The 26,237-nt window shown below is 43.6% G+C and overlaps 3 protein-coding genes across 17 annotated transcripts in view; all 3 read right to left on the reverse strand.

The window, feature by feature from the left end:
* AGFG1 (ArfGAP with FG repeats 1) overlaps positions 1-7,417 on the reverse strand; it is a 33,306-nt gene extending 25,889 nt beyond the window's left edge. For 3 of the 11 annotated variants that reach the window (XM_077348843.1, XM_077348835.1, XM_077348834.1), the window contains exon 1: positions 6,905-7,403. In XM_077348843.1, coding sequence (XP_077204958.1) covers positions 6,905-7,071 — 167 coding nt within the window. In that variant the 5' untranslated portion in view covers positions 7,072-7,403. Of the gene's footprint in view, positions 1-6,904 lie in introns of all 11 variants that reach the window. The other 8 variants (XM_077348838.1, XM_077348837.1, XM_077348839.1 and 5 more) reach the window with 7 other exon arrangements.
* Positions 7,418-11,662: 4,245 nt separating this feature from the next.
* Positions 11,663-21,998, reverse strand: MRPL44 (mitochondrial ribosomal protein L44). Its single transcript, XM_077348847.1, has 4 exons — positions 21,773-21,998; positions 19,883-20,351; positions 17,765-17,943; positions 11,663-14,923 (listed from the first exon to the last, which is right to left on the reverse strand). Exons 1-4 carry the CDS (start codon positions 21,934-21,936, stop codon positions 14,752-14,754), a joined length of 984 nt encoding a protein of 327 aa, XP_077204962.1. The 5' UTR covers positions 21,937-21,998; the 3' UTR covers positions 11,663-14,751.
* Positions 21,999-23,859: 1,861 nt separating this feature from the next.
* The window catches only part of MFF (mitochondrial fission factor), a 32,393-nt gene continuing 30,015 nt past the window's right edge, over positions 23,860-26,237 (reverse strand). For all 5 annotated transcript variants that reach the window (XM_077348849.1, XM_077348850.1, XM_077348848.1 and 2 more), the window contains one exon: positions 23,860-24,714. In XM_077348849.1, coding sequence (XP_077204964.1) covers positions 24,583-24,714 — 132 coding nt within the window. In that variant the 3' untranslated portion in view covers positions 23,860-24,582. The remainder of the gene's footprint in view (positions 24,715-26,237) is intronic.

The raw sequence follows: 26,237 nt of genomic DNA on the forward strand, positions 1-26,237 counted from the left end.
ATCTCAAGACAAACAGTACTTTATACAAAGAGCCAAAGAGATCAACCACTGTCAGTGTACAGCTACCACTGCTCCAATTTCTTGCAGGTGCTTCACCTGCACCTTTTCCACACATGGAACTCAGCCCAGTGCTTGGGGCTGATTTCCGCTTCCGGACGATGTCAGCCGTCCTGTGGCACCAATATCATCCAGAAGTGGGAATTAGCCCTGTGACTGGGCGAGCGCTGGGCCAAGTCAAATTCCACATGTGCAAAAGGTCATAGGGACACAAACTCCTACCTGGAGCTTCCGTCTGGTGATACTATGGCAACACAAATCACACAGCTAAGCAAGACAGAGAGATTTCCTGCCTCAAGCCGTGGTCACTTCTGATCTCTTCCCCATCCCCATGTGCAATTGCCTCAGGAACTAAGGAGAAATTTCAGGGGTTTTTAAGATTATGCCTCGGGTGAAGAATGCAGAGAAAGAAAGCTTCTCCCCCCTTCCTTAATAAGTGGATCTGGAAGCATAAGCATCCAATTAAGTTAACCAGCAAAAGATACAGGACATACCAAAGGAACTACTTTTTAAAATTCAATGTGATTAAATTGTGGACAAGTACCCAGATAGCTTTAAAAGAGGGCAAGACAGATTCATAAAGAATAGTCTAGCAGTGATTATTAGTGATGATGAATAGGGGCAGCCTTCACATTAAAAAGCAGTAAACCTCTAAATATTAGTACTACAAGGCAATATCAAGAATGGCTTTTACATTGCTACCCTGTGCGTTGCCCCACCTCACCTTCCTGGGCAGATGGCTGGCAACTCTGTGCAACAACATGCTGAACTAGAAGACATCCAATCCAGGAAAGTCTTTAAAATTTTCTTTCCCTCCCAAGAGTTGCTAGCAGAGCATCCCACATAGGAAACACAGGGTCAGTATTCAGCGTGATGTATATTTACTCAACAAAATTCTAAACAGCCCCCCCCCCATTAATTTTATGCCTCAACTGCAATACATGCTTCAGCTGAAATGTATGATTAGGGAGGGAAATAAACTATTCTAAATGTTACGCGCAAGCAAATTTAGAACTTTAGGTGGAAACTGGTTTTACTGGAATAATTCTAGCATAAATTTAAGGACAATAAAACATGTACTTCCTTGACACTGTTCAAATTTTGAGAAAAAATAAAGGAAGTGAATTGTTAATGCATTAATTTTAGCAACCCCCCCCCCCAAATTGTGCACAACATCCCATGGACACAATTGTCCATTCCTTTATTTTAATATAATTTAACTCTCTACTATGCAGATATCAGTGGGACACATCAGGTTCATTATTATTCTCTGTGACAGTTCTGTAACAAATGGGTGATAATATCCTTTCTTCTACCTACGGCAGTCTTTCTCAATTTTTTTTTACTGTTGAGAAAGCCTTGAAACATTCTTCAGACTTCAAGAAACCCCAGAAGTAGTGCAATCGTGCAGAATATGGTTGGGAGGCATAGCTGTGTACACGCCCATCTTCTTCTCCCCTCCCCTTCCCACCTCCTCCAGGCCCATCATTGGCCATTTTGGGAGGGGAGACAGGTCAACATGCCCATCTATGGTCATTTCTTCCTATAAATGCTTAACATTATATATACATTAACTCCCACCCATTCAGAAAACTCCCATCAAGAAATACCGGGGTTTTATGAAACCTTGGTTGAGAAAGCCTGATCTAAGGAAAGATATATGTGAAGAATTTTATCTGTGGTTTTGATATGATCGACACATCTTATCCTATGAACATATTTTTGCAGTTGTGGTTGTAGTTTCACTCCCCTCATTTACCGTATTTGCCACTCAAAATATAGAGTTTGTTACATTACAGTACTATGGGCCACTATGGGCAGCTATGTCTATCCCAACTGAAGTGCACCCGGCGTATAGGACGATCCCCCCACTTGGAGGCATGTTTTTTTTAGGGGGAAAAAGTAGTCTTATATGCCAGCAAATACTGTATTTATAAATGAATAAAACATACATGTACTCTCACACAAGCTTCCTACAATCCCTAAGGTCAGTCACTTGAAAAACAATTACAACTTTGAAACTGTCTAATTTGCCTAATATTGTACTAGCAACTCAGTTTTAATTCATCCTTACTTTATGAAACAATGAATATTTAGAAAAGGAAAGTGCTCTCTACTGATTGTCTGTGGTTGAAGATAAGGATACCCTTCTTGTCAATAGTCCCCTTGGAAGGATTCAAATGCTTCTATCCTCATTGCCACACTGATGCCCTTCCCCAGGAAACCACAGGGGAGATAAGAATGCCCTCAGTGAATGCATAGTTGTGTGCCCTCTAGTTGCTCCCCTGTCTGTATCATGCTCTTTATCTCCCTCAACCTTTGCATAGCAGATGCTTTAGGTTTTCTTATCAGGGCTGTCTCTGCCAAATAAGTGGTGGAGATATCTGGCTGATGTGGTGGACACTGCCATGGTTCATTCCATATTGTTCACCTGGTAAAAGGAAATGCTTAGTCAGTTCACCTTGTGCAAGTCACATTTATAGCAGGTCCTAAAGTGTGTCCATTCCAGGGTCCCTAGCCATTACAACACAATCTTCCTTACAGTGGAGGGTGCTACATATCTTCATTTCTTTAACTGCTTAGTTCTGTATGTGATGTATCTGTGTGCATTGGCTGGCTGCCATGGGGCACAGTTAGGTATGAGGTTGCTATGTATTCGCGTACATCTGCTATGCTCTCAGCTCCTTAGGAATTGGGGGGCCTTGTAACTATTTTACAGCTCTTGAAAGAACATAGGATATTGACCAGAGAGGGCTTGGGGCTGGGCTTCAAGAGAAAACATAGAAGCAATATTTATCAGTACATTTTAATATGTTCAAGGAATAGGTTACATTCCCTTCCCACCTCATATCAGTTCAATGCATTTGTGTTCTTGAATAATTATGGGTAGTTTTAAAGAATTTTACTTCGATGTATTTCTGAAAGAAAAGACTATTACAACAGAATGCACTGGAGCAGGGGTGGCCAAAACTGACTCCCCAGATGTCCATGGACTATAATTTCCATGAGCCTCTGCCAGGACATGCAGTTTGGCCATCCCTGCATGAGAGTCATAATTGTTTCTGTGGGACAAAGTAAAATGTTTTAAATATACCTGAATGTAGGGAAAAAACCTTAATTCTCACTTCTCTGAGAGCCAGTTTGGTGTAGGGGTTAGGAGTGCAGATTTCTAATCTGCACAACCCAGATTCTCTTCTGCATTCCCCCACATGCAGCCAGCTGGGTGGCCTTGGGCTCACCACGGCGCTGATAAAGTTGTTCTAACCAAGCAGTGATATCAGGGCTCTCTCAGCCTCACCCACCTCACAGGGTGTTTGTTGTGGGGAGAGGAAAGGGAAGGCAACTGTAAACTGCTTTGAGACTCCTTTGGGTAGAGAAAAGCGTCATATAAGAACCAACTCTTCTTCTTCAGACAGAGGCGATCAGACACCAGGGTGCATATTTAGCACTTAGTCTAACTAAATTCAAAGACACCCTTGTCTTTTTTCTCAAATTCAAGCATGCATAAAGGGAGGAGTCCCACTGGAACTGACAAAGAATATAATGGGCATAAAGAGTCAACTCAATTTCTCATTTAAAAACAACCGGATTTATTAAAATGAAATTGGAGAAACTTAAATTGCAAACATAAAATGGAATATCACCAGTTTTCCTCTCAGCCCAATAGAGAAAAGCAGTCCTTTCTGATGCAGGAGTTTATGCCAGGGACTGTGGGACAGATGTGGATAAAAAGTGTGGCAAGGACTGTAACAAGAATTTGGTGAAATCACTTTTTGTTCCTCATGTGCTAGCAGAAACCAACTCAAACGCTTAATACTGAATCTAACCCTTCTATAAAAAAACTCAAATGCTGCTTTCCTTTGTATAGAAAAATGCGGGGAAAGACCTTGTTAATTATCATATTACACAATTATTCACACACATATTATGACTTGATACTAGCAGCTTGGGACTGAAAGTTATGAGGTACCATTCCTTAATGTGCCTGGGTGATTTTTTTTTATTATTTCAATTTGTTTCCTTGCAATTGGCTCTGTACTACAATTATAAACACGGACATTTTCCTACAAGGCCACATGAATATTTACTTTCCAGTTCACAGAAAATAATCATCTGATCAGTAACTACCATCAACATGGTTAAGATTAACGTTTTTGCAGGGTGAGGCAGGTAGGAGCAGTAAGCCATAGCACAAAGAAACAGACAGAAACAGGAAGGAAGATTGAAAGAAAGAAGCACTTTCTATTGTTGATTCCAAGCTGCACACGCCTATAAAAACCTGTTATGGCTGCTGGTAACAGATGTTATTTAAAGCCATGAATATTACCAACTACAAATAACCAATGCATTTTTATAATTTCCTAATATTACTTGCTTTTACATTCAATGTTAAATAAATATATAACATGACCTCTCTATATATAGGCCCTTTTCAATTTTAAGTCAGCATTTTAGGGTTATAGCAACCAAACTCTGGAAGCTTTTAATTTAAGATGCATCTAAACAAAATAGGATTTTTATTTAAACTGGCAATTGAAATTATCCCTTTCTCTTGATGATTTCAATCAGCCCATACGTAACACACCAATACATTTGTCTTCAGACATACAAAAGGAATGATATCAGTTATACTGATGCATTAACCAACAAATATACGCTTGGTAGTATAAAAGACTAGTGCAATCTATACAGGACAAGGGATGGACCATACAAGTACAGAGTTTGAGAGCTGATATATCCATATAACTGATAGAATAATCAACCATAACACCAATACAAAACATGAAATGGAATCCAACTCTTAAGAGTAAGAAGAAGATCCTAGATTCTGCCTTCTGTACCTGTTTAAAGGATCTTGATGTCTGGGGAAGTTTGTGCCTCAAACCTGATGAATTGGTTACTAAACCAGAAGCTTTGAAAGCATTTAACCTACATATCAATCTAAAGATTAGTTCATTGCAGACAGATTAGTGACTCCATGGAAAGACTAGTACTTACTTCATATACACTTACTGTGGTAGGTGCTTATGCAATAACATGGTACTTTTGTGTTAAACCAATATAAACAAAATAGTAATTGCATTTAAGAGACTTTTTTCATTATTTTTAAAGAGACTGGAGTTCAAATTTAGTCTATCAGTTTAACTATTTCTACAATTCATTTCAAATAGTGCAATGGCTTTAAGACACAGTGCTATGATATTAGTATATTAGGGGAAAAGCCCATTGCATTCGGGAATAGAATGGGCACTAGATTAGGAGGGTGGTGGAAGAACTCTGTAGATGGCCTCTCCCTCACCGCTGGACCTGGAAAGGCTGCAGGCTGGAGGCCCTGGGAAGGTAACTCCTGCAGGGGCAGCTCTTGTGGCAGGGATCTGCAGCCTCTGGACCTTGGAAGGATGTGGACGAAGAAGTGGGTGGTCAGGAATGGGGGTGGAAGGTGATTGGCTGGCTGTTGGACACACTGGCAAGCTGGTTGGAGAAGAAAGCACACAGGGGTGGGACAGCCATCCTGAGTGGGTATAAAGTGTAAGCCATGAGACCAGCACCTCCTCTAATTCCTTAACAGAAATATTTAGAACACAATATGAGGTGTCTTAAACAACATTGCTTCAAATACACCAATTCAGTTTTAGGCACAGACTTTCCCCAGGCATCAAGATGAATTAAACAGACCTACTGATATTAGAATCGCTACACATAAGACACTGATGCTGAAAAGCAGACCAACTTCTTTACAAGTCACTATATTCAGTTTGGACTGTCCCCAGAGATCTATTGTCAATTCTGTATTACTTGAGATAGAAGAGTATACAGAAATAAGATAATATACAAAGGGGAACAAGTGATGTAGCAAACACAAAAGGGTTACCGATAAGTAATCATTAACTGCTTTCCTGTTGTAAGTCTTTAAAATGTGTTTAGTAAGTTCCAACAAACAATTCTGAGTGGACATTTGGGTGGAGATGCTCTCACATATTCCCATTTGACTACAACCTGGCTTTACAGATAATATTTGGCCAGCATGACTTATTTCACATACTTCTAGTATTAATTCATCACAAACCATCACTTGTCTGTTCCTATGCTTTGGAAAAAGTTGGCCACATGGTAAATAGGAAATGAAAAAAAAACAATCCTGTGGGAGGCAGAACTCTGTACTCTTGTTATTATTTCAAGAAATGCAAGTCTCTTTGTTACTATTTCAACAAGAATATTTCGTTACCACTTCAAGGATTTGTAAACTTAATAAAAGCACCGAAATTGGATATTTTTCTGCTCCTATGCTTTGACAAAATAGTCAGGGACCTTGGGAAATGAGACCAACTTTACCCCCTTCCTTACAAAGGCTATATTGTACCCTGCACTGAATAAAGCAAGATCAATAAGCCTCTTTTAGCCTTGGCAACTAACATCTTACCCATTGGAAGAATTAAAATCCCTGCCTCTTTCTTTGAACTCTGAAGCAGAAGGCCATACACTCCACTCCAGGCACACACTGTAGTCTAGCCCATTTCTCGCCTCGCCTTTCAAAGACTTCCTGCTGCCCTACCCAGCCCAGCCAGCCAGCCTACCACGCTAGACAAATCTGGTCAGCTACCCAAGAAACAAACCTTCCACTACACGTCCTCTCCAGCCCGCACCGGAGGACCGGAACCTCCGCGGGGAGGGACTTGGCCACGGCGCTTCCTCCCTCCGTTACCTTTCACACCCTCGCCTTGTGCCCGGCGTCTGGATCGGCTCCCCTCGCCTGCTCCTTCACCCCCCCCCCCCCAACTCGGAAGCGCTCAGTTATTTCCTCCGCCATGTCAACCCCTCCTCCTCCTCTTTGCTCTCCTCAACTCACAGGATGCCGGAGCAGGAGGTACACACGAAGCTGCCCACCGTCATGTCGGTGTAGGTGGGGCCGCGCTGGTCACAGTCGAAGCACTTGCGGTTGGGCGGGAGGCTGCTCATCTCCCTCAGCAGCTTCAGGTGCTTCTCCTCCTGCTTCCGCTTGGCGCTCGCCGCCATGGCCCCCGCCGCTGGGCAGCCGGCCCCGGCCCCGGCCCGCTCTCGCCGACCGCGCAGCAGGGAGGCGCGGAGGAGCCTCCAGCGGAGAGGACGCGCCGGGACCGTCCCGCTCGAGGCGCGAGGGAAGGAGGGTGGGTAGGAGGGCGAGGCCCGGGCCCGCGCCCTTGCGCGTGCGTGCGCGCGCCCACACAGAAAGGCCAACCGCCGAACGGAAGGAGGGGGAGGGGCTGAGAGGCGCGCGAGGGACAGAGGCCGGCCCGGGGCGGCTGAATGACGAGCTCAGGCGGAACCTGCGCGACACCTTTTCCCCCAGAAGACAAAGAGGCGAGTGCGGCGGACGCGGCCGGCGACCCGGGCCTTGTTCCGAGACGCCCCGACAGCGCCTCCCCTCGCTTGGGAGGATCCCCACGATCGTAACGGCTCGCTTCCCGCCGCCGCTTTCTCCGACGGAGACCGTTACCTGGCGTGACCCGGCAGGGAGGGGGGAGGCTGGAGAAAGGAGGGCCCGGCGGGGGTGTCCGATTGCGCATGGCCCCGGGGTGGCCCTACCCCGCCCCGGGCGCCCACTCTGGGGTCCCGCGCCCCCGCCGGGTTTCAGCGGAGCCGCCGTGGGCAGTTGGGCCCTGCTAGGCTGGGAAGCCGGAGAAGGCGCCGCCCTGGGAGCGTGGACTGGTGGAGGCAGCAGCGCTCTTGTGGCCCCACCCGGACGTCTCGTGGAGCGTCCCTCAGGCCGTCGACTGATTGCGGCTGGGGAGAGTGGGGTGTGGGTGTGTGTGTGTGTGTGGGGGGGGGGTGACCTGGGGGGTCAGGATTAGACCCCCGCCCCCCCTCCCCGCCATGGAAACTTGCTGGGTGTTCTTGGGCCACTCACAGGCTAGCCTCCCTAACAAGATAAAGCGAAGAAGGGGAGGCTGTTGTGAGCCACTTAATATCCTCAGGGGAGCCGCCACAAGAACACACACAGAGCACATTTGTTGAACTTACAAGCACTTTGGCAAATTTAAGAAGTATCAATGGATACTACACCAAAATCACTATCTTGGAGGTCGGTGAGATCAGTCACAAGCCCTTAGGGCTAGGTCCAATAATTGAAGATTCAACGCAGTTTTACAGTGTTGGAAGAGAAGCTGGGATCCTGATGGAAACTTCCAAATTGCTACAAAGCTGGCTGACCTAGTCATGTTTTCTCAGACTAACCTGCCTGAGGTTTTGGGGAGTAAATGGGAAAAGTGGTTAACACCTTAAATTACTTGGAAGGAGGGCAATATAAAATGTGCTACGCAGATTATACAGTTAGCCATCTATTGTGCATGTTCCAGAAATTCAAAGGACTTGGGAGTGGGAAGGGACTGTGAGAATCTGCTTGGTGTAGTGGTTAGGAGTGCGGACTTCTAATCTGGCATGCCGGGTTCAATTCTGCACTCCCCCACATGCAGCCAGCTGGGTGACTTTGGGCTCACCACAGCACTGATAAAACTGTTCTGACCGAGCAGCCTCACCCACCTCACAGGGTGTTTGTTGTGGGGAGAGGAATGGGAAGGCGACTGTAAGCCGTTTTGAGCCTCCTTCGGGTAGGGGAAAGCAGCATATAAGAACCAACTCTCCTTATTTTCTAACAGTCTTGGGTTCAGTTTCCAACATCTCAGGGAGCAGCTATTGAGAAGGATCTCCCCCCCCAATCTCTGAGATTTTGGAGAACAGCTGCCAGTTAAAGCAAATTAGATAGATCAACAGCCTGACTCAATATAAGGCAGCTTCACATGACCACCAGCAATCTGGTTTATAACAGGCTCACATTTATTTCTCCCTCCCACCAATTTTGACCACATGCTTCCTATGACCCATAATTATGAAGCCATTATTGCTGTGTGGTTTCAACTTTATTACAGAGGTTGGCCAGTTCTGAGGATTGTGAATTGTGGGCCTAAATACATTTCCAAGCCACTGGATTGTTTGTTATTGGGAGAACAGATTGGACCTTTAAGAATACAAAGTTACTGTCCTTAGATAATGAATCATGAAAAGGAATTTGTACAGTAGCTAGGTATTTGAGTTTGGACCAGGGAGCAATGTATAAATTCTACAAAAAGAAAGATCCTAGGGTTTCTTCTCCGGAGATTTGAGAAAGCTGGATATAGTTCTTTAAATAGTAGGGAGGGGGAAAACATTACCAAGGCTCAGATACATTTTATTAGTATGTAACATGGCCCAGAGCTCAGCCATTAGACTTCACAACAGTTTTGACCTTCCTCACAATTACTTTTACTGACAGACAGGGAACTAGGAGACATTCTCATTTTTTGACTGCCAGTGAACACTACCTAATGCACCACAGATATTATATTGCTAGGAGTGAGACTTTGGGAATGCATTGTACCTGTGTTGCTAAACTATGTTTCTGCAGCTTTCTTCTAAGAAGTGTTAGTGGGATGAGTAAGGCAACTATGTTCCAAAATCAGTTTATCCTACTGGGATTCAGTGAACATTCTCCAGATGCAAGAATACAATTTTAGTGAATACTGAATGCATTCTTTGCATTCTTATGAGATTTAATAATTTAGTCTTTGGCTGGTTTTCCTTATCAATTAACTAAAATAAGATCTAAATGTAGTGTCCCTATTTGGTGCTGTGCTGCACTGAGGCAGTAGTTCTTGGTGTACCCTATAAAGATTTCAAGACCAATTCATACATTACAAAGTCCATGTGGCAGACACACTGTTGCCATGAAGGCTTTAGATACTTTGCTGGAGTTCCCAGTATAGAACTCCAGATGCTCATCAGTTGACACAATATTTCTTTACCATCATCCCATTTTTAATTCATATGCACTGTGAAGTAGCTTAATATTCCAGTTTTACAAATTGGGGGATTAAGTCTGAAAGTGACTCGCCCAAGGATACCCAGAAAATTCTTAGATGAACTGGGAATAAATGCAGGTTGTCCTGGCTGAAGTCAGTGCTGTGCCCCCCCCCCCCCCTCAGCTCCTACTTAAATTCATATGTCTCTATGAGTAATTTTAATGACGGTATGACAAGTACTATACATACACACACACACACATATACATACAAAGAGTGGGTGGGGCCATGCCTTGGATAGTCCTTGCCCACTCTCCACCCACCTAACCCTTATCCTTTTATTTATACTGTGTGATGTGTGATATGTTGATGTGACATGATGTGATGCCAAGCTGTATAAAGAGCGGTTTTTATACACTGCTTTCCACTACCCAAAGGAATCACAAAGCAGCTTACAATCTCTTTCCCAGCCTCTCCTCACAACAGATATCCTATAAGGTGGGGCTGAGAGAATTCAGACAGACCTGGTTTGTGAGAACAGCTCTAACAGCCCAGGTCCCGCAGCTGGCTGCAAGTAGAGCAGTAGGGAATCAAACCCTGCTCTCCAGATTAGAAATTGCTGCTATTAGCCACTCCACTAAATCGGATCATTGGCCTATGAAGGGTCAGTATTGTCAACTCTGACAGCAACTCTTCACGATCTCAGAAAGTGGATTTCACATCACCTATTGCATAGTCCTTTTAAGAGGAGATGCTAGGGATTGAACCTGGGAACTACTTCGTGCAAAGCAAAGGTTTGTCCTGAACCACAGCCCCTCCCCAATATTGTCACTTGGTGAACAGGCTGGACTTTGAGAATATAACGTTACCATCCTTAAGACATTCATGAAAAGGAATATACGCAAAGTATATATCGCTCTGAGCTTTCATATGTTGAAGGTTTCTAACTATACACATCCAACCACTATTCTAATTATTTACTTGTTTGTGTATTTTATGACTATATGTGTGATAGGAGATATTATAACATACTCTGAGTGTATTTTCATTTCTGTATATGTGATGTAAATATAAAATCCAAACTTAATACTTATTTATTGTAAAGTATGCAGTATTATTAACTTGTAATAAAAATCCAGTAGAGGCTAAGAAAATAACAGGTTGTCAAAAGCCAGTTAAGGTGCTTGTGAATAGTATCTCAACTGGGAAGTACCAGTTAATAGCATATGCATTATGTCAGTGGTCCCCAACCTGCGGGCCACGGCCCGGTGCCGGGCCGCGAAGGCCATGGCGCCGGGCCGCGGCTCCCTCTCCCCGCCCCCCCGCAGTAAAAAACTTCCCAGGCCGCAAGCTTGCGGCCCGGGAAGCTTCTTACTGCAGCAGGGCGGGGAGAGGGAACCGGGGCCGGGCGGGGAGAGGGAATCGGGGCCGGGCCGCGCCTGCGGCTCGCGGGGCGCGGCCCGATGTGCGGGCATGGCTCGCGGGCGCGGGCGCGGCCGATGCGGGGGCGTGGCCCACGCGGCACGGGCCGCGCCCCAATGCCCTGCCGGTCCCCAACCTCAGAAAGGTTGGGGACCACTGCATTATGTGACATTCGCTGTCATCCTGTGCAGAGCTGCAGCCCCCTATCTTAGAAAGGTGTAACTTTACTTAGGATAGCATTGACCATTCTTAACCTAAATTTAGTAGCTAGAAAAATACTTTTCAAAGAATACAGTCCTATGCAGACATTTTTTTTTAAAAAATCAAAGAGTACAGGCATAGGGTTGCACAAAAACAGCTACTACCTGCAGTTTTCTGAAAGTTTGGTTATGCTGTTTATTATTATTATAATATTATTATAAAATTTATTATCTGCCATTCCCAAGTAGGCTCATGGCAGATTACAGATGCCCAGTTAAACCCTCATTAAAACCCTATTAAAATGGACAAAAATACAAATACAATGGACCAACAGCCCAACAACATAGCAGAAATCCCCCCTCTACCCCCTACCTCTAGAGGGAGGAGGCAGGAGAGGTGAAGCTGTCGAGTTGTAGCTTAACACCAGGCATTTTAATTTAGAAAGGTCAAACGTCAGTGTGTCCTCTGTTGTTTTGTCATAGGAGATTATATTTGCTCATTTCAGTGAGTTGAAAACAACAGCCTTTAACATTCATTTCCACTTTAAGAAGCTAATTCAAGGAGCTTTAATGCCGCAACTATTATACAAAATGAGGATAAAAGCATGGTTAGACATTGGCAGTTTGGGTTTTGCTCTCATGTTTTTGAAAGCCATGACCAGCTCTCATTTTCATGTCAAAATCTGTGTCTTAAGAGAGGGAGGAAAAATACCTCATGTACACACAGCATTAAAATATGCATCATTGCAAAACACCTGTTCATTCCATGAGGGTTTGAACAGGAAAAATTCCTAAAGAACAGTTAATTTCTTTCAGAGCCATAGTGCAGGCTAGATCTTGCTTACGTAAACATAAAGAGGATATTTTGACTGGAACTGGGTGGAGCCTTACTCTGTAATAATCAGTTTCAACCCAGGGTGACTCAGGAGGTGGAATGCAGCCCTTGAACCTGGGCTTGAGCTGTTTCTCGGTCCTGTATACCTTGGGTAATATTACAGATACCACAATCTGAGTTTTGGCCTACCACCAAGTTATGTATTGTCTTGCAGGGATGCTATTAAAACATACTATATCCTTTCCAAAATTGTCTGGACATTTAAATTACTGTTAGGAATATTTCCTCATATCCCCATGTGCAGAAATGCTGCTGAGAAATTGCCCTGAGCCCACTATAAGAGAGGCAGTATAAAAATCTAATGTAATAATATTTTAACTAATGGGATTTTAAAAAATCAAGTGTTTTAGGGATTTAAATTATTTTATATGGTGTTTTAAGTTTGTTGTAAGGAGCCTTGTGGCTCTAGTAATAAATCGGAAAGTAGGGTAATCCTTGGAATAAATAAACACTGAATAAGTGTGGACACAGCATCCAAATAAATGCAAGTCTGCCACACAACCATTAATCACTGCTTTATATTTTCTTCAAACCATGTAAAGGTTAACATCTTTAGAGTGGTCTTTTACTTAGTCCCATTAATGCTAGCATGCCAGATGAATTAAGCAGACATTCTGATATTTATCATAATGGGCTTCAGAAGCAATGTGGCTGGCTCTAAGGATTACAATAATGGATTATTGATTCTTTTCTTATGTTAAAAAGATGTTCTCTTTGCTTGTTTCCATTCCTAGTTAAATGGGAATCTAGGAAAAGTGTTCAGGTTACTATTTGCATAGTCAGATGATACAATCAAACCCATTAACACATGTCCTGATGGCTTTAAGGTAAGATAGTGCCTCAGCCAGATATACATAACTGACAAGTTTAGTCTGAAGGGTAGTTGCCATATTTGGCCTCAGAAATGAAACCTACACAACCAGCATGCCACAAGCTTAATGAAGGTTTCCACTCGTATATTCTAGGCACTGCACTAGAATTTCCTAAGATATTTTAGCCAGCTTCTTCCCAAAAGACTCGAGACATGCTAGTAATGTTTAAAATGCTTCAAGATGAAACAGTTGAAACCAATGTATCTTTTTTCAGTTAATTTTTTCTCTCTGTTCCACGGCACTCTTTTTGAACCTTCACAGGTCTCACTGATTTGGTCTATTAATCTTTCCTCTTCTGCCACCATGTATTCTACCCTCTGCCACATAGGTCTGCAGTACTCTTGGTCTCTCTGGGTCTACAGAGCCTGTTATTCCTCTTCCTGTCGCATAAATCTGTTCCGCTATTATCAATCTTTCTTACCACAAACCTTTTTCTGCCTTCAGCCTTCCCCTCTCATGTTCTCTCCCCCCCTGCTTTCCTTGTATATTTAACAGCAAGCATTCTCCAATCTTTCCACTTTTCCATCAGTTCACATACTGAGACTATGCTTGAATGTCATAGTTAAACACCATGGTTGAGGGAAAATGTGCATTAAGCTGACTGGTTGGTAGACTGGAGTAGATGCTTCACTCCTCCCTCTTCTTTTCATACCTTTCATGTATGTTTTCCCACTATTGTGGTTAAATGCAGCATGAGGGGAATGCAAGAGGCAGGTGGGCTATAAAGAATGGTTGGCTGCCACTGTGAGCTAGGTTGGAAAGACTGACGCTGTCATTTTATTAGGGACAGCAAGCTCTTAAGTCAGGGACAGGAGAGGGAATTAGATGTAGTGAAGCACATATTCTCCCATGGTCACCCCCACCTCTGATGGGATTTGGTGGGATTTAGTTGCTCCCATGCAGCAATGGAAAAAGTCCTCAAATGTCCAAGGAGATGAATGTAACTGGCCTGGGGACCTGCAGTTATGCGTGTCTGTTTGCAACAGTAACTGTAAACTGAGTGCCAACACAACCCAAGGTGTTTTTGTGCTCTTCAAAGATCAGAAACACATAACTATTATTCCACAGTGGGATGGGATATGAAACATTGTATTGCTTTAAATTACACTAATGTTTTACATCATAGCATTCCATTTTGTTACAGTGTGATTCTGCTACCCAAGTGTCAATTGGGCTAACTTTCAGCATACTGGGCAAAACTTGAGTGTGATTATTCTCCATTCTTCTAGTCGCTCACTTTTTTTACACTGTTGGAGGATAACAGCTGTTTCATCATGTATTTCTAAGGGTCAAGTAGGATACAAGGCTATGTATCCTAAAAAGTACAATGCTATTTGTCAAAATGAATGCTCTCCAAAGTTCTTTATTTCTTAACATAAGACTTTTCTCTGCCCTAGTTTTATTTCCTGTTGAAAACCCAAGCAAATAAAGCCTCTCAAAAAGCATCATCATTTGGAACAAGGTTTGTACACAAAGCAGGAGCAAACCTCTACCTAATTGCTGCTAAGGAACTTTTCTGCTCTCTGCTCCCACTTTGGAGAAGAATAGTCCCAGGGTTGCCTATTTTCAGTGAACCCATAAAGTTTCCGGAGGGCCACGCGGGAAGCCTCTTCTTCAGCGGCCAATATTGTATCTCCAGTGCCTTCTGCCAGAAGCTTCTTATCACTGGAAATAAAAAGGACATAGTTTTATGGGAAATCTCAGTTACTCCACAATGCATAAAGGTATTGGTAACCTGGCACTCATTTCACATAATACATCAAGATAAGGAATATTCATAGCATGCGATTTTTGTCCAATGCACTTCAAATTGGATGCTGTATTATATTAATGAAAGTGATTTCCAATGGATCCCTGGTGCTTAAATTACCCAGAGGAGTAAGAATCTGTTCAAGATTTAAACCTTCCCATCCTTAAGAGAACTATATTTTAGCAGGTCATGGCAAAGTATACTTTGAGTAAGATGAAAAGAACAACATTTTGCATCAAGGCCAGACTGTTAGCAGTCAGACCCCTCCACATTGAGGGCCAGTTTACAGATAGAAAACCATAAACATAAACACCCTTCCTATAATATCATGTCAAATACTAAAAGCAACACACTGCCTGGCCAAAAAGGATATAAAAATAGATGTCAGCCAGATTTTAAGAGCAAATACACTGTCTGGCCCAAAAAACATAAAATGGATGCCAGCCAGAAATAAGCCTGGACACATTGTTTAGTATGTGTGGTAAAGAATGGCTGGCTTGCTAGCAATCTCCTCCATCCCAGGGAGATGCTTAAATTAGGACAATAGGTTTCACAAGAATTTGCAAATAAACCCATCAATTTCCAGTCTCACTTCCCCTGCACCCATTTACCCTAATTATACAATACTTAACCCTATTATCCAAACCTGATAGCTCCCCCATCCGGCATGTCATCAAGACCATTAGTGCCCATAGTTCACTTTAGGTAAATCTTAGCATGCAAATCCCAATTCAGAACTCTCATCCAGCTATTGTTTTTGGGACTTGTATGTCAGACTGCCCCAGGAACATTTTCCATATACAAAAAGCACCTAGCCACCAGTTGTGTGTGTGCTGATTTTGCATGTGGGTCCTCTCTTCTGTGAAATGCTGGTTGTTTGCTGTTGCCTCCACATACCCCTTCTCATCTGGATTGGTAAATAGCACCTCCACTTCAAATATTCTCTCCCCTTTCCTCCTTTATTTTCTTAGTCAGCCTTGTATTTGCTTTTCAGTTACTTAGAGTGTGTGTGTCCCCAATATTCCCTTAATAAAAGCTTTCCAGGTCAAATAACTGACTGGTTCATTTCAGGGGTCCTCTAAAGGAACAATCCCCATAAGCATTGGTGGGGACCCCAGTTACCCTCTCTTGCAACATCTCATTTAAGCTAATTTCTACTCACTAATTAGGAAATTGCCTCTTTGGCTAACAGGTCTACACAAACGTGTGATAGAGATTCAGCATGTCATGGGATTGAATGCCTCCCCCTCCCAAATCCTTCTATCAACAGGCTTTTTCGTATTTGATGAAAATATTTCATCATAGAATCTCCTGCCCGCAGTCTGAAATTATTTAAAATATATTTTTCTCTTAACTCTGATAAAATATCCAAGATCATTAGGCATAAATAACAATATCCAAATTCATTTTACTATGTGATCTATTTTTTAGGGTCAGTCAATGTTGCCATTACTTTTACTTCACCTGAAAGCTCTTCCACTTTATACAAAAAATAGAGAAAAATTATGCTCTGTATAAAGCTTGTGTGCACAAGCACTCTTTTTCTTAGATACCACCTACAGGAGTAGGTGATACGCTTGTCTTTGTTATCTTAAAGGGAGTCTTTTATAAAGCCAAAAGTAGAAACAGGCATCTGAATGTCATGTTCAGAACACATCAATCTAGTACTGAAAAACAAGAACTGCAAGGACAAACCAAGATCTAACAAAGTGTGAGTGAGCTCCAAGTAGGCATCTGGCAGGGAACAAACAAAATATACATCAACAAGTTCTAATGGAATTTGAAAGTTAGTTCCAGCAGTCAAGGATAAGGACAAGGAAAAGGTCAGGGACTGCCAATGAACAGTGGTGATGGTATTAAGGAAAAGGAATAGCAAAGAAGGAACAAGGCTAGAATGTGGTGAATGGAACGGCTTGGTTATATAAATTAAAGGACATCCCCTCCACACACTCTTACCAAGTTTAAGAGGTTATCATGGTAAGGTAAGGACTGGTCTTTAAATTATCATGTCTAATGTAATTACATTTGAATTTACAAACTACATTTCAAATAAAATAATACCAGAAGCACAAGCTTCCTTAAACCAGAGAAGTCAGGTGAAAGTCTAACTACCATAGCTACCAGAGTGCTTTACCATTCTCTACCCACGCTACTGAACATAGGGGGGAGGAGCAGATTAATCCCTTCTGCTAGTCTTCTCTACCACCTTGCAACTACAACATGATGGCAAGAGGTAGTAGCCTATGTTCCCCCCCCCTCAGGTTGCAAGGAAGGAACAGTAGGGTGGGATCAAAGAGGAGAGATAAGTGGGAGACCTTGTATTTCTATACCACCCAGAGCTGTATGGAAAGGCAGTATAAAAATCTAAAATCAATAAATATACTGATAATTTATTATTTTAATTCTAAGTTGCATTGAGTGGATCTCTGCATAGAAATCTAAATAAATAAATACATTATGGGACAACTGTAGGGAAGAGGAGTGGCCAGAGGAGGAGGAAGGGGCACCAAAAGCAAATCAGGCAGTTATAGCCCCTTGCCCAAGTCCCACAAGATCCCAGAGCTGGCGCCAGCTGATAGGCACATGTCAGCATAAAACTGTTGAAACTAAACTGATAATGAGTCTGGTGGGTAGCTGATGGCATTGCCAGTAGTTACTCTACATAACAGAGTAATAGAAATACTCTATTAGTGCCATAATAGAAAAAAGGTAGGATCTAAAAGTTTAACAGGTAAAGAGACTGAAGTTGTACTAACCAGTACAATCCAACAAAGTACAACGGTAGGGCGGTGGTAGCTCCTGACTGTCTTGTTAGTCTTGGCTCTGGAGCAGATATATTCCTCTTGGCCAGTTCTTCCACCAGCAAGCCCATGGGGTTTACTACATTCCAAAGTTCAAATAGCTCTTTTCCTATCAGCTGAGGAACGAAGAAGTCCTGAACACAAAAGGAAACAAAAGTAACAAGGGCCACAAGTTTTGATTCCTGACTTATACAGAAATTAAAGATGCAATAGCAAAACAGAAATATGAAGTGTTAGTATGTGCTACATGTTTTACAATTATAGTTACCAAAAATCTAAAACATGTCATCATTCAAAATGCCAAAGCTTGTATTTTGAGTTTCTAACACTTAGGACAGTTATTCACACAAGTCATTCGACAAAGGCAACATTCCCTTAAAGTTAGGAAATTATGTAAACCAGTGGTCCCCAACCCCCGGTCCGGAGACCGGTCCCGGTCCGTAGATCAGTCGGTACCGGGCCGTGGCTCCTCCTCATCCTCCTCCCCGGCTGCGGCCTCGGGGGCTGCCCTGCCACTCTGCTGCCGGCTCATCTTTGGTGCTCTCCAGCGGCTGCCATGGCTGGGGCTCCCCTTCAGCGTGGCACTGCGCAGCTGCTGCTGGCAGCACCCCCCAGCAGGCAGCGGGAAGTCAGAGGCACTGGCAGGAAAGCAACGTCCCTCGGCAAAAGACTACCACCCCCTGGGCCTCAGTAAAAGTGTCAAGTGTTGACTGGTCCCCGGTGATAAAAAAGTTGGGGACCACTGATGTAAACCATGATTTCCTCAAGAAATGTACCTGTTACCTATCATAAATCAATATACCTTTCAGTCATATTCACGAACATATTAATAGGACAAAACCCTTTTACAGGTTAATGTGGGGGTGGGGGTGAACACATTCTAAGGACAAGGAAAGCTCTGACAGGAAGAGCACTGATCCCACTTCACCAACAGGTATGTACACTGGAATGCCTGCTGATAATCAATGATGGGACACACACACAACACCCCTAAATTCAAGGTCAAAAGGATCCCAAAATTATAAGCATTACTAGAACTATTTTTCCTAACTGGTGGACCTTTCCCAGCTACTTTTCCCAGAGTGGGTGGTATTTCCTAGGGTTTACCCTGCATGCAGTAAGAAAAGCATGAAAAAGCAAATGAGAGAACTGCTCATTTGCTCATCTATCTGTTGGCTGGATGCAACCAACTCACCTGCTTAGCAGCAGCAAAGCAAAAAGAAGGGCTGGTGAAATATGCATTCTAAGACCAAGGGATAGAAATTTGGGGGGGGGGGGTCTCTATACAAAGACACAAGAGTCTCCACACTATACTGTTCATGAGGTATTGCCCCTATATAGGGATAAAAAGATTAGAATAGTATTTCTGAACACAGCCACAGACATTGCCACAGCTTTTTGAGTGGCCTAATTTAATGACAAGAAGCATCATTTCTTGCTCCAGTGAAGAGAATTTGGCAGCCCCCAATCAAATTATTCTAAGGCAGCAAACGAGAAAATAAGACAACATGTCACTGGCACAGCTGGAAATGCGTTAGAATTTCATAACAATTCTGTTTTCAGTGAAAAGGACAGACTATAAATAACACAATTTCCAAATGCTCATATTCTCAAGCATAAGTATTTGTCTTCTCCAAACATCTGGGACTTAATGTTGCATATTACAAGGGTAAAAACTGGGATAATTTGAGTGACATGTATGCAAACACTGAGCTGATGAAAGGCCAACCAGGGAAGTCAGATGGTGATGGAGCAAAAGTCACCAAATTCCATAACAATATCTGTAACTCTGCATTTTCTTGGAGCACCTATCCTTTCCACTGGCGCAGTTTATAAACAGTCCTGAATTCAGGATGCTTAATTTCTCCTTCAATTATGCACAGATATTTCATAGAGTAAAAGCTATATAATTAACAAGGAAGGTTGTAGGCAATTACACTCTACTGACTTTTGAGTAACGAAATGCAATTCATTATTCCTTGTGCGTTAATAACAGGGAGCGTAGCTTGGATGGGTGCCAAAGAACTATTAATTCTGTTATACATAACAATGGTATACTGCGCAATAACTTACTCGGACAAATATCTCCGTTCTCTGAGGGCCGCTGCTTTGAAGCAATGCTCCTATTACAGCAAAGAAAGTTTGCTGAAGCACATTAGGTGGCACAGGAAAATCTGCACAAAGTGTCAAATCATGTAAAGACAAGTTTCTGGCCACATAAGATACCAATTCTTCACTGGTGAGAAAATTAACAATAGCCTCAATACCAGCAGGAGGCATTTTTGGAAAGGCCTTTTCAAGGCATTTTGTGAGGTAAGAACATGAAAAAGAGGCCCCCTCCACAGAAAGCTGCTGGTTGTCCTTGAGATTAAGGGCAATTTCTTCTTTTTTCAGTCCAAGCATTTTGCGTCTGGCTTCTTCATTTTTAATGTAGCAACGATTAACAAAGGCAGTTTTGAGGAGATCCAAGGAAAACTTCTCATGCAATCGGTGACTAAATGCATGTAGTTCTGCATGGTAATCCCAATTAGGTTTTTCAGAGCTGCATAAATTAAAACAGAAACCAATTAGGGACAAGATCACTGATTCCAGAAAACAGACTCTAACTGATTTTGGGGCAGTCTATACCAAAGAAAATGTGTACTAGATTTTAAAATGTATCCTATTCCCACACCCAGTTTCTGACTTTTTAAGGAAACTTCAAATATAGAATGCACATTTAGCATGTGTTACAAACAACGAACAGTATTTTAGAGGAATGCTAATCAGAGCAACCAGGAATTAAGCCCTATTAAAATCACTAGGGATAACATCCAAGAACAACACTGAGGATTGTATGCATTTCTTTGATATTTTACATTCTTCTAGTTACAAAATGACACACAATCCAAACAATACTATTTAATATATAATTTATACAGAAAACTACTCTGTTTAGGAAATAATCTCAGGCTAAATTGAGTCTATCACAACAATTTGTTACATTGATTTTATGTTGTTTTCTACACACAAGAGGATGTACAAAAGCTTCAGAGTAAATCAGGAACATTATGGACTGGTAACTAAATTTGTTCTGTCTTTCTCATATCTTAACCCACATATGGGGTTGTTACAAGCTGAACATTGCAGCAAGGAGCAGGATTGTATCTGCAGGCCGCAATCCCGCACAGGTTTGGTATAATTTGCAAACAAGAGCCTCGGGTCCAACTGATTAGGAACTCTGGCAAATCCAGACTCCTGATCATCCTACATCTTTGCATGTTTTACCAAAATGAACATAAGGCTGGACCAGCTAGACAACCCCATTCACCCCATACGGCTATATAGTATCCCCCCAGACTATAAACCCTCAATTCTCTTTAAGTCATTCAGAAATTTATTTACTTTAGCACGTTTTTATGTCACTCTTCCTCCCAGCATCTGAAGTCAATCTATGCCATCCACCCCCCTCCTCTATTGTATTGAATCCAGACAAGACTGGATTCTGGAGATTTTTGGTGGTGGTGCGATCACTTGGGCATGAAACCGAAATCACCGTGGGAAGGCAGTTAGTTGTGAGTTCCTGACTTGTGCAGGTTAGACTAGGGGACCCTGGAGATCGCTTCCAATGATTTTATGTATCCCGCGAGGAAAGTTAAGCCGAGAGGATCTGACACTGGTCCAAGATAACGCAGTAAACTTCGGTGACAGAGTGCGGGATTTTAACCAGGGTTTCCCAGACAACCTACCCCGATAATCAACCTAATCATTTTAGGCATATCCTTTCCAAGGGTTCCGCCGCAAAAAGCCACCTCCCACCCCCCGGACAGCGAGCCCAGAGCCTGCTCCCCCCCAAGGTCCCAGAGGCGGAAGTGCCTTGGGCACCCTGATCCGCGGCCCAAGGACGCCTTCGGAGTGCCGCCCGCGCGAGCAGAGACGCCCCCTGGCGACGGAGGGCAGAGCCACAGCCAGGGAGACCCTCACCGGGGCCTCGGCGGCTCCAGCGCCCGCTGCTGCGCCTCGTAAGCGCGGATCCAGCTCTTGTTCTCGCGGCGCGGCTGAGGACGAAGCGCGGCGCGTGCAGCGGCGGCAGCCAGAAGGCGGCGGGAGGCCTGGACGAAGAAAGGCTGGAGCAGCACGGACGCCATTGCGTCGCAACGAGCCAGGCAGGCAAGCAGGCAGGCAGGCGGAAGTGCCGTGCGCGTGCGCCAACGCTCACTGCCGGGAAACTGACGCTGCTTCTCTTCGGTTCCGGCTCCTTTAGTTCCGCGGCTGGCGAGACCTCTTCTGCTGGGCGCTACCAGCAGCCGTCTTGATCTCGTGGCGTAGTTTGGCCCCTAAATACATCCAGGCAGTTTCTATCGTTTCCTTGTGTTTCCTGGAATAGGCACAACCCAAACGATGCTTTCCCCAGACAGGATCACAATCACCGGCAGTCTAGGAAGCCCGCGCTCTGCAAAGGTGATGGGCGTGAGACCCGAGACTTCTCCAGACAAATGCGGGCCAGCAAGAACTACAACCGTTTGATCAGAAATTGACAACACCTCACGCTGTCATCCAAACCTCTCCCTTACGCCACACACTACAGAGCCATAGGTATAGTAACATTTGTGGTACGGGAGCACACGTGCTAATGTATAACAATGCCTACTAATGTGTGCTTAATTTTATAAGCATCATAGAGATGAAACATGGAAATTGTTATGAAAGGACACATGCAAGGTGTGGTCTCTGTTCATTTAAATAAAGAGGGAAAAGGACAACTTGCAAGGAGGTAGATGTTTAGTTTATCTCAGCACAAGACCACTAAACATCATGGTGTAATATCTTAAGGCTTACTCAATGGTAGCCAGATCCCTGCCGCACTGGTGTGTCATTGAGGGAACTACTTTCCCAATAATAGAAAAACCCTAAACTTAAACCGAAGTGATGGTGATCCCAGTGATTCTGAAGTTTGCTCAGGAGTCTTTGTTAAGGGACTGTTATTTGGATTTCCAGAAGGTCTAACAGCTGTCCACATGTTTATTAACACTCAAGAATTATACAGGGTCAGTGAGGCAGGACTTAACTTCGCAGTTGTTTTCCTCAGCATTCTTGAGATGGAGTCTGCTTCTGAACGTAGCTTGGTCGTATTGTTTGACTGCTGCTTCACCTGAGAATTGCTTAATGGAGTCGAAATTGGTATTTCTGTAATCAATTATAATTTTACTAATTTACTAGCAATATGAGTCCACTGATCATGGCAGATGAGGTTCCTTTCTCTCTCTCCTCAGATTTCAGCCAGCAATCTTAACATTCACAACTTACAGTTATCATGAGATCCTCCTTCTCAATTTCTTGGACTTTAACCTGCTTTCCAAACTCAACTGCTACAGGACAAACTTATTTTCATTTTTGTTTCCATAAACACACTGGCTGCCAATGATAACATTCTGTTAACACACATTCTGACCAAGCCCAACATGTCTGCTTTAATAGTTTCTGCTGTTTTAAGTCTGCTGGTTTTACAACAGGGAAGTAGCCCTCAGAGCCAGGAACCTGAGGAGAATGGGACTGTTGGCACAACCCATAGTGATAGTGGAGAATACCCGTAAGAAGCATCTAACTCAGTTTCCATCAATGTGACTCCATATATATTGCTATGATCTGTGAATGTTTGACTCTTGCTATCTTCTGGCTTATCCCGGTGACTTCCTTCTTCCCTGTTACACCCTATCACAAGTGCAAACTCTTTCTGCACATCATTCAGCCTTTCTAATTCTCCTCAAGGCAGCTGCTTGGGACAGGCTTTTCTTACAGTAAACACACTCAGCATTTCAAAGCACATTGTAAAAAGAGTAGAAATGTGAATGCAGGAAAATAAGGTTTGTGTGAATGATTGGGTTGTCTAGAAGTCCACAAGGAAATATAACTGCACTTACATGACAGTAAGTGATGCAATAGTGATTTCTTCATAGTTATTTTTTGCATATTAAAAAAATAAAGTATAAGTGTTTTCAAAGTACAGATTCTTTAGACATTTCAAGAACAGTTTCCAGATAACTGTAAGAATACGAAATTAAACATTTGCGTTGGGTTGACTGTTTTATTATATATATATATACTACCATTGGTACTTCATTTCATAATCTATAGATCATTCATGGAAAGGTTTGCTTAAAAATGTAGTTTTAGAAAAAACATTTGCAAACTTAATACACCTCTTACAACACACCTCTGGATACTCTGCTGACATATTAGCAAAGAATGTCTTTTAGTCAATATGTACATGTGCTTGAACAAGAGAGAGACTCATGAGCTAGGATTTTCTTTTGTATTTGGCAACACTACTGTGTCCCCATTTGGCTAAATGAAAACAAGTGCAATAAGATTAGCTATAAAGGTGCTGCATTTAATAATGGAATAACGATAAGAAACCCATACTTTAAATTATGACAGTTTGCAGGTTAAGTCCACAAATTCAACTTTTGTCTTCCTCCTACACTAGACAGATTTGTCTGCAAGGATACCGTCACTAGCTTGAAATGGAAGCAATGCCCTTTGCAAAATAATTATTCCAAATGTACATCAAGACATGCAAAAGGAGCATAACAGAATGTTACCACAAACCTGAAAAAATAAATACGATCGTCCAGGCATCCCTTTAACACTGTAATGTTATCGCTGTTCACAGCAGCAGTATTCCCAGGGCATGGGTCATAAATCACCATACAATTCAGACACAAAAACAAAGGACTTCGCAAATTCTCTATATTCTTCCCACTAGCAAATCTTTCGAAGTGGGGTAGCCATCTCTAGCGCCGAAACCAAAGCCAACTATTTAGTAGCCAGAATGCTACAGTAATTGAGTACATGATCATTTCTCTTTTAGCACGTTCTTTGTTTTCTTCTTCCAGTAGCTGTAGACGACGATTAAGTTTGATTATCTAAAAATAAGGGGGAAAGAAAATGTCTTTCAGCCTGATTGCTTAGTACAAGTTTACAAGTGCCTCAAGAGCCACTCCCTTCCAGCCACAGTTAATACAGTTAATGAACTAGAGGCCTGTTGGCCGCCTTTGGAGGTAACGTTTGATGGCTTCAGGCGGCTCTCTTTATCCGAAGTGGACGGGTTGCTGGGGAGGATGAGGGCAACCACCTGCCCCCTTGATCCCTGTCCGTCTTGGCTCCTTAAGGGGAGGGATGGACGGATAGGTGAGCAGCTCAGGGATATTGTTAACTGCTCTCTCCAGTTGGGGGAGTTTCCTGAGGTGCTGAAGGAGGCGATGGTGTGCCCTCTCCTCAAGAAGCCATCCCTGGACACACATGACCCTGCAAGCTACCGCCCAGTAGCGCATTTAGCTTTCCTGGGTAAGGTGGTGGAAAGGGCTGCGGCGGACCGGCTCCTAGCGTTCCTGGAAGATACTTCGGCACTCGATCCATACCAGTCTGGCTTCCACCCTGGTCATGGGGTAAAGACTGTGTTGGTCTCCTTGTTGGATGACCTTTGTCGCCAGCTTGACCGAGGTAGCTCTGCTGTGCTAGTTCTTTTAGATCTGTCGGCCGCGTTTGACGTGGTCGATCACGAACTGCTAGCGAGCCGCCTTGCCGGTATGGGGATAAGGGGTACAGCATTACGCTGGATACGCTCCTTCCTCCAAAACCGGACACAGAGGGTAGCCGTGGGAGAGGAAGTATCGGGCCCTTACCGGCTCCCTTTTGGGGTCCCACAGGGCTCGGTGCTCTCTCCTACATTATTTAACATCTTTATGCATCCTCTGGCTCAACTGGTACGGAGCTATGGGCTGGGTTGCCACCAGTACGCTGATGACACCCAGCTCTTCCTCCTCATGGATGGCCACCCGGACTCCCCCCCAGATCCATTTGCCAGATGTTTGGAAGCCATAGCTGGATGGCTCGAGCAGAGTCGCCTGAAACTCAACCCCTCCAAGACGGAGGTTCTGTGGTTGGGCCGTAGGGGGGCAGATCAGGAAGCGCGCTTACCCTTTATGGCCGGGACGCAACTTAATATCGCATCTCAGGCCAGGAATTTAGGGGTGACCATTGATGCCTCACTAACACTCGAGGCACAGGTTAAACAGGTAGCTAGCCGGGCATTTTTCCATCTTCGCCAGGCTCAGCTACTAGCGCCCTATCTGTCCTCTAAACACCTGGCCACAGTGATCCATGCGACGGTCACCTCTAGACTAGATTTCTGTAACTCGCTCTACACCGGCCTGCCTCTGGGCTTGATCCGGAAACTGCAACTCGTCCAAAATGCAGCTGCTAGAATCCTCACAGCTACACCTTGGAGGGCTCACATCCAGCCAGTTCTGAGGCAGCTGCATTGGTTACCGGTCGCCTTCCGGATCAGGTTTAAGGTTTTGGTTTTGACCTTCAAGGCCATCCGTGGTCTAGGCCCAGCATATATGAGGGACCGCCTTTTGCCCTATATCCCCCGCAGGGCTTTACG

This window comes from Paroedura picta, chromosome 8 (genome assembly GCF_049243985.1).
Source record: "Paroedura picta isolate Pp20150507F chromosome 8, Ppicta_v3.0, whole genome shotgun sequence".
Taxonomy (NCBI): domain Eukaryota; kingdom Metazoa; phylum Chordata; class Lepidosauria; order Squamata; family Gekkonidae; genus Paroedura; species Paroedura picta.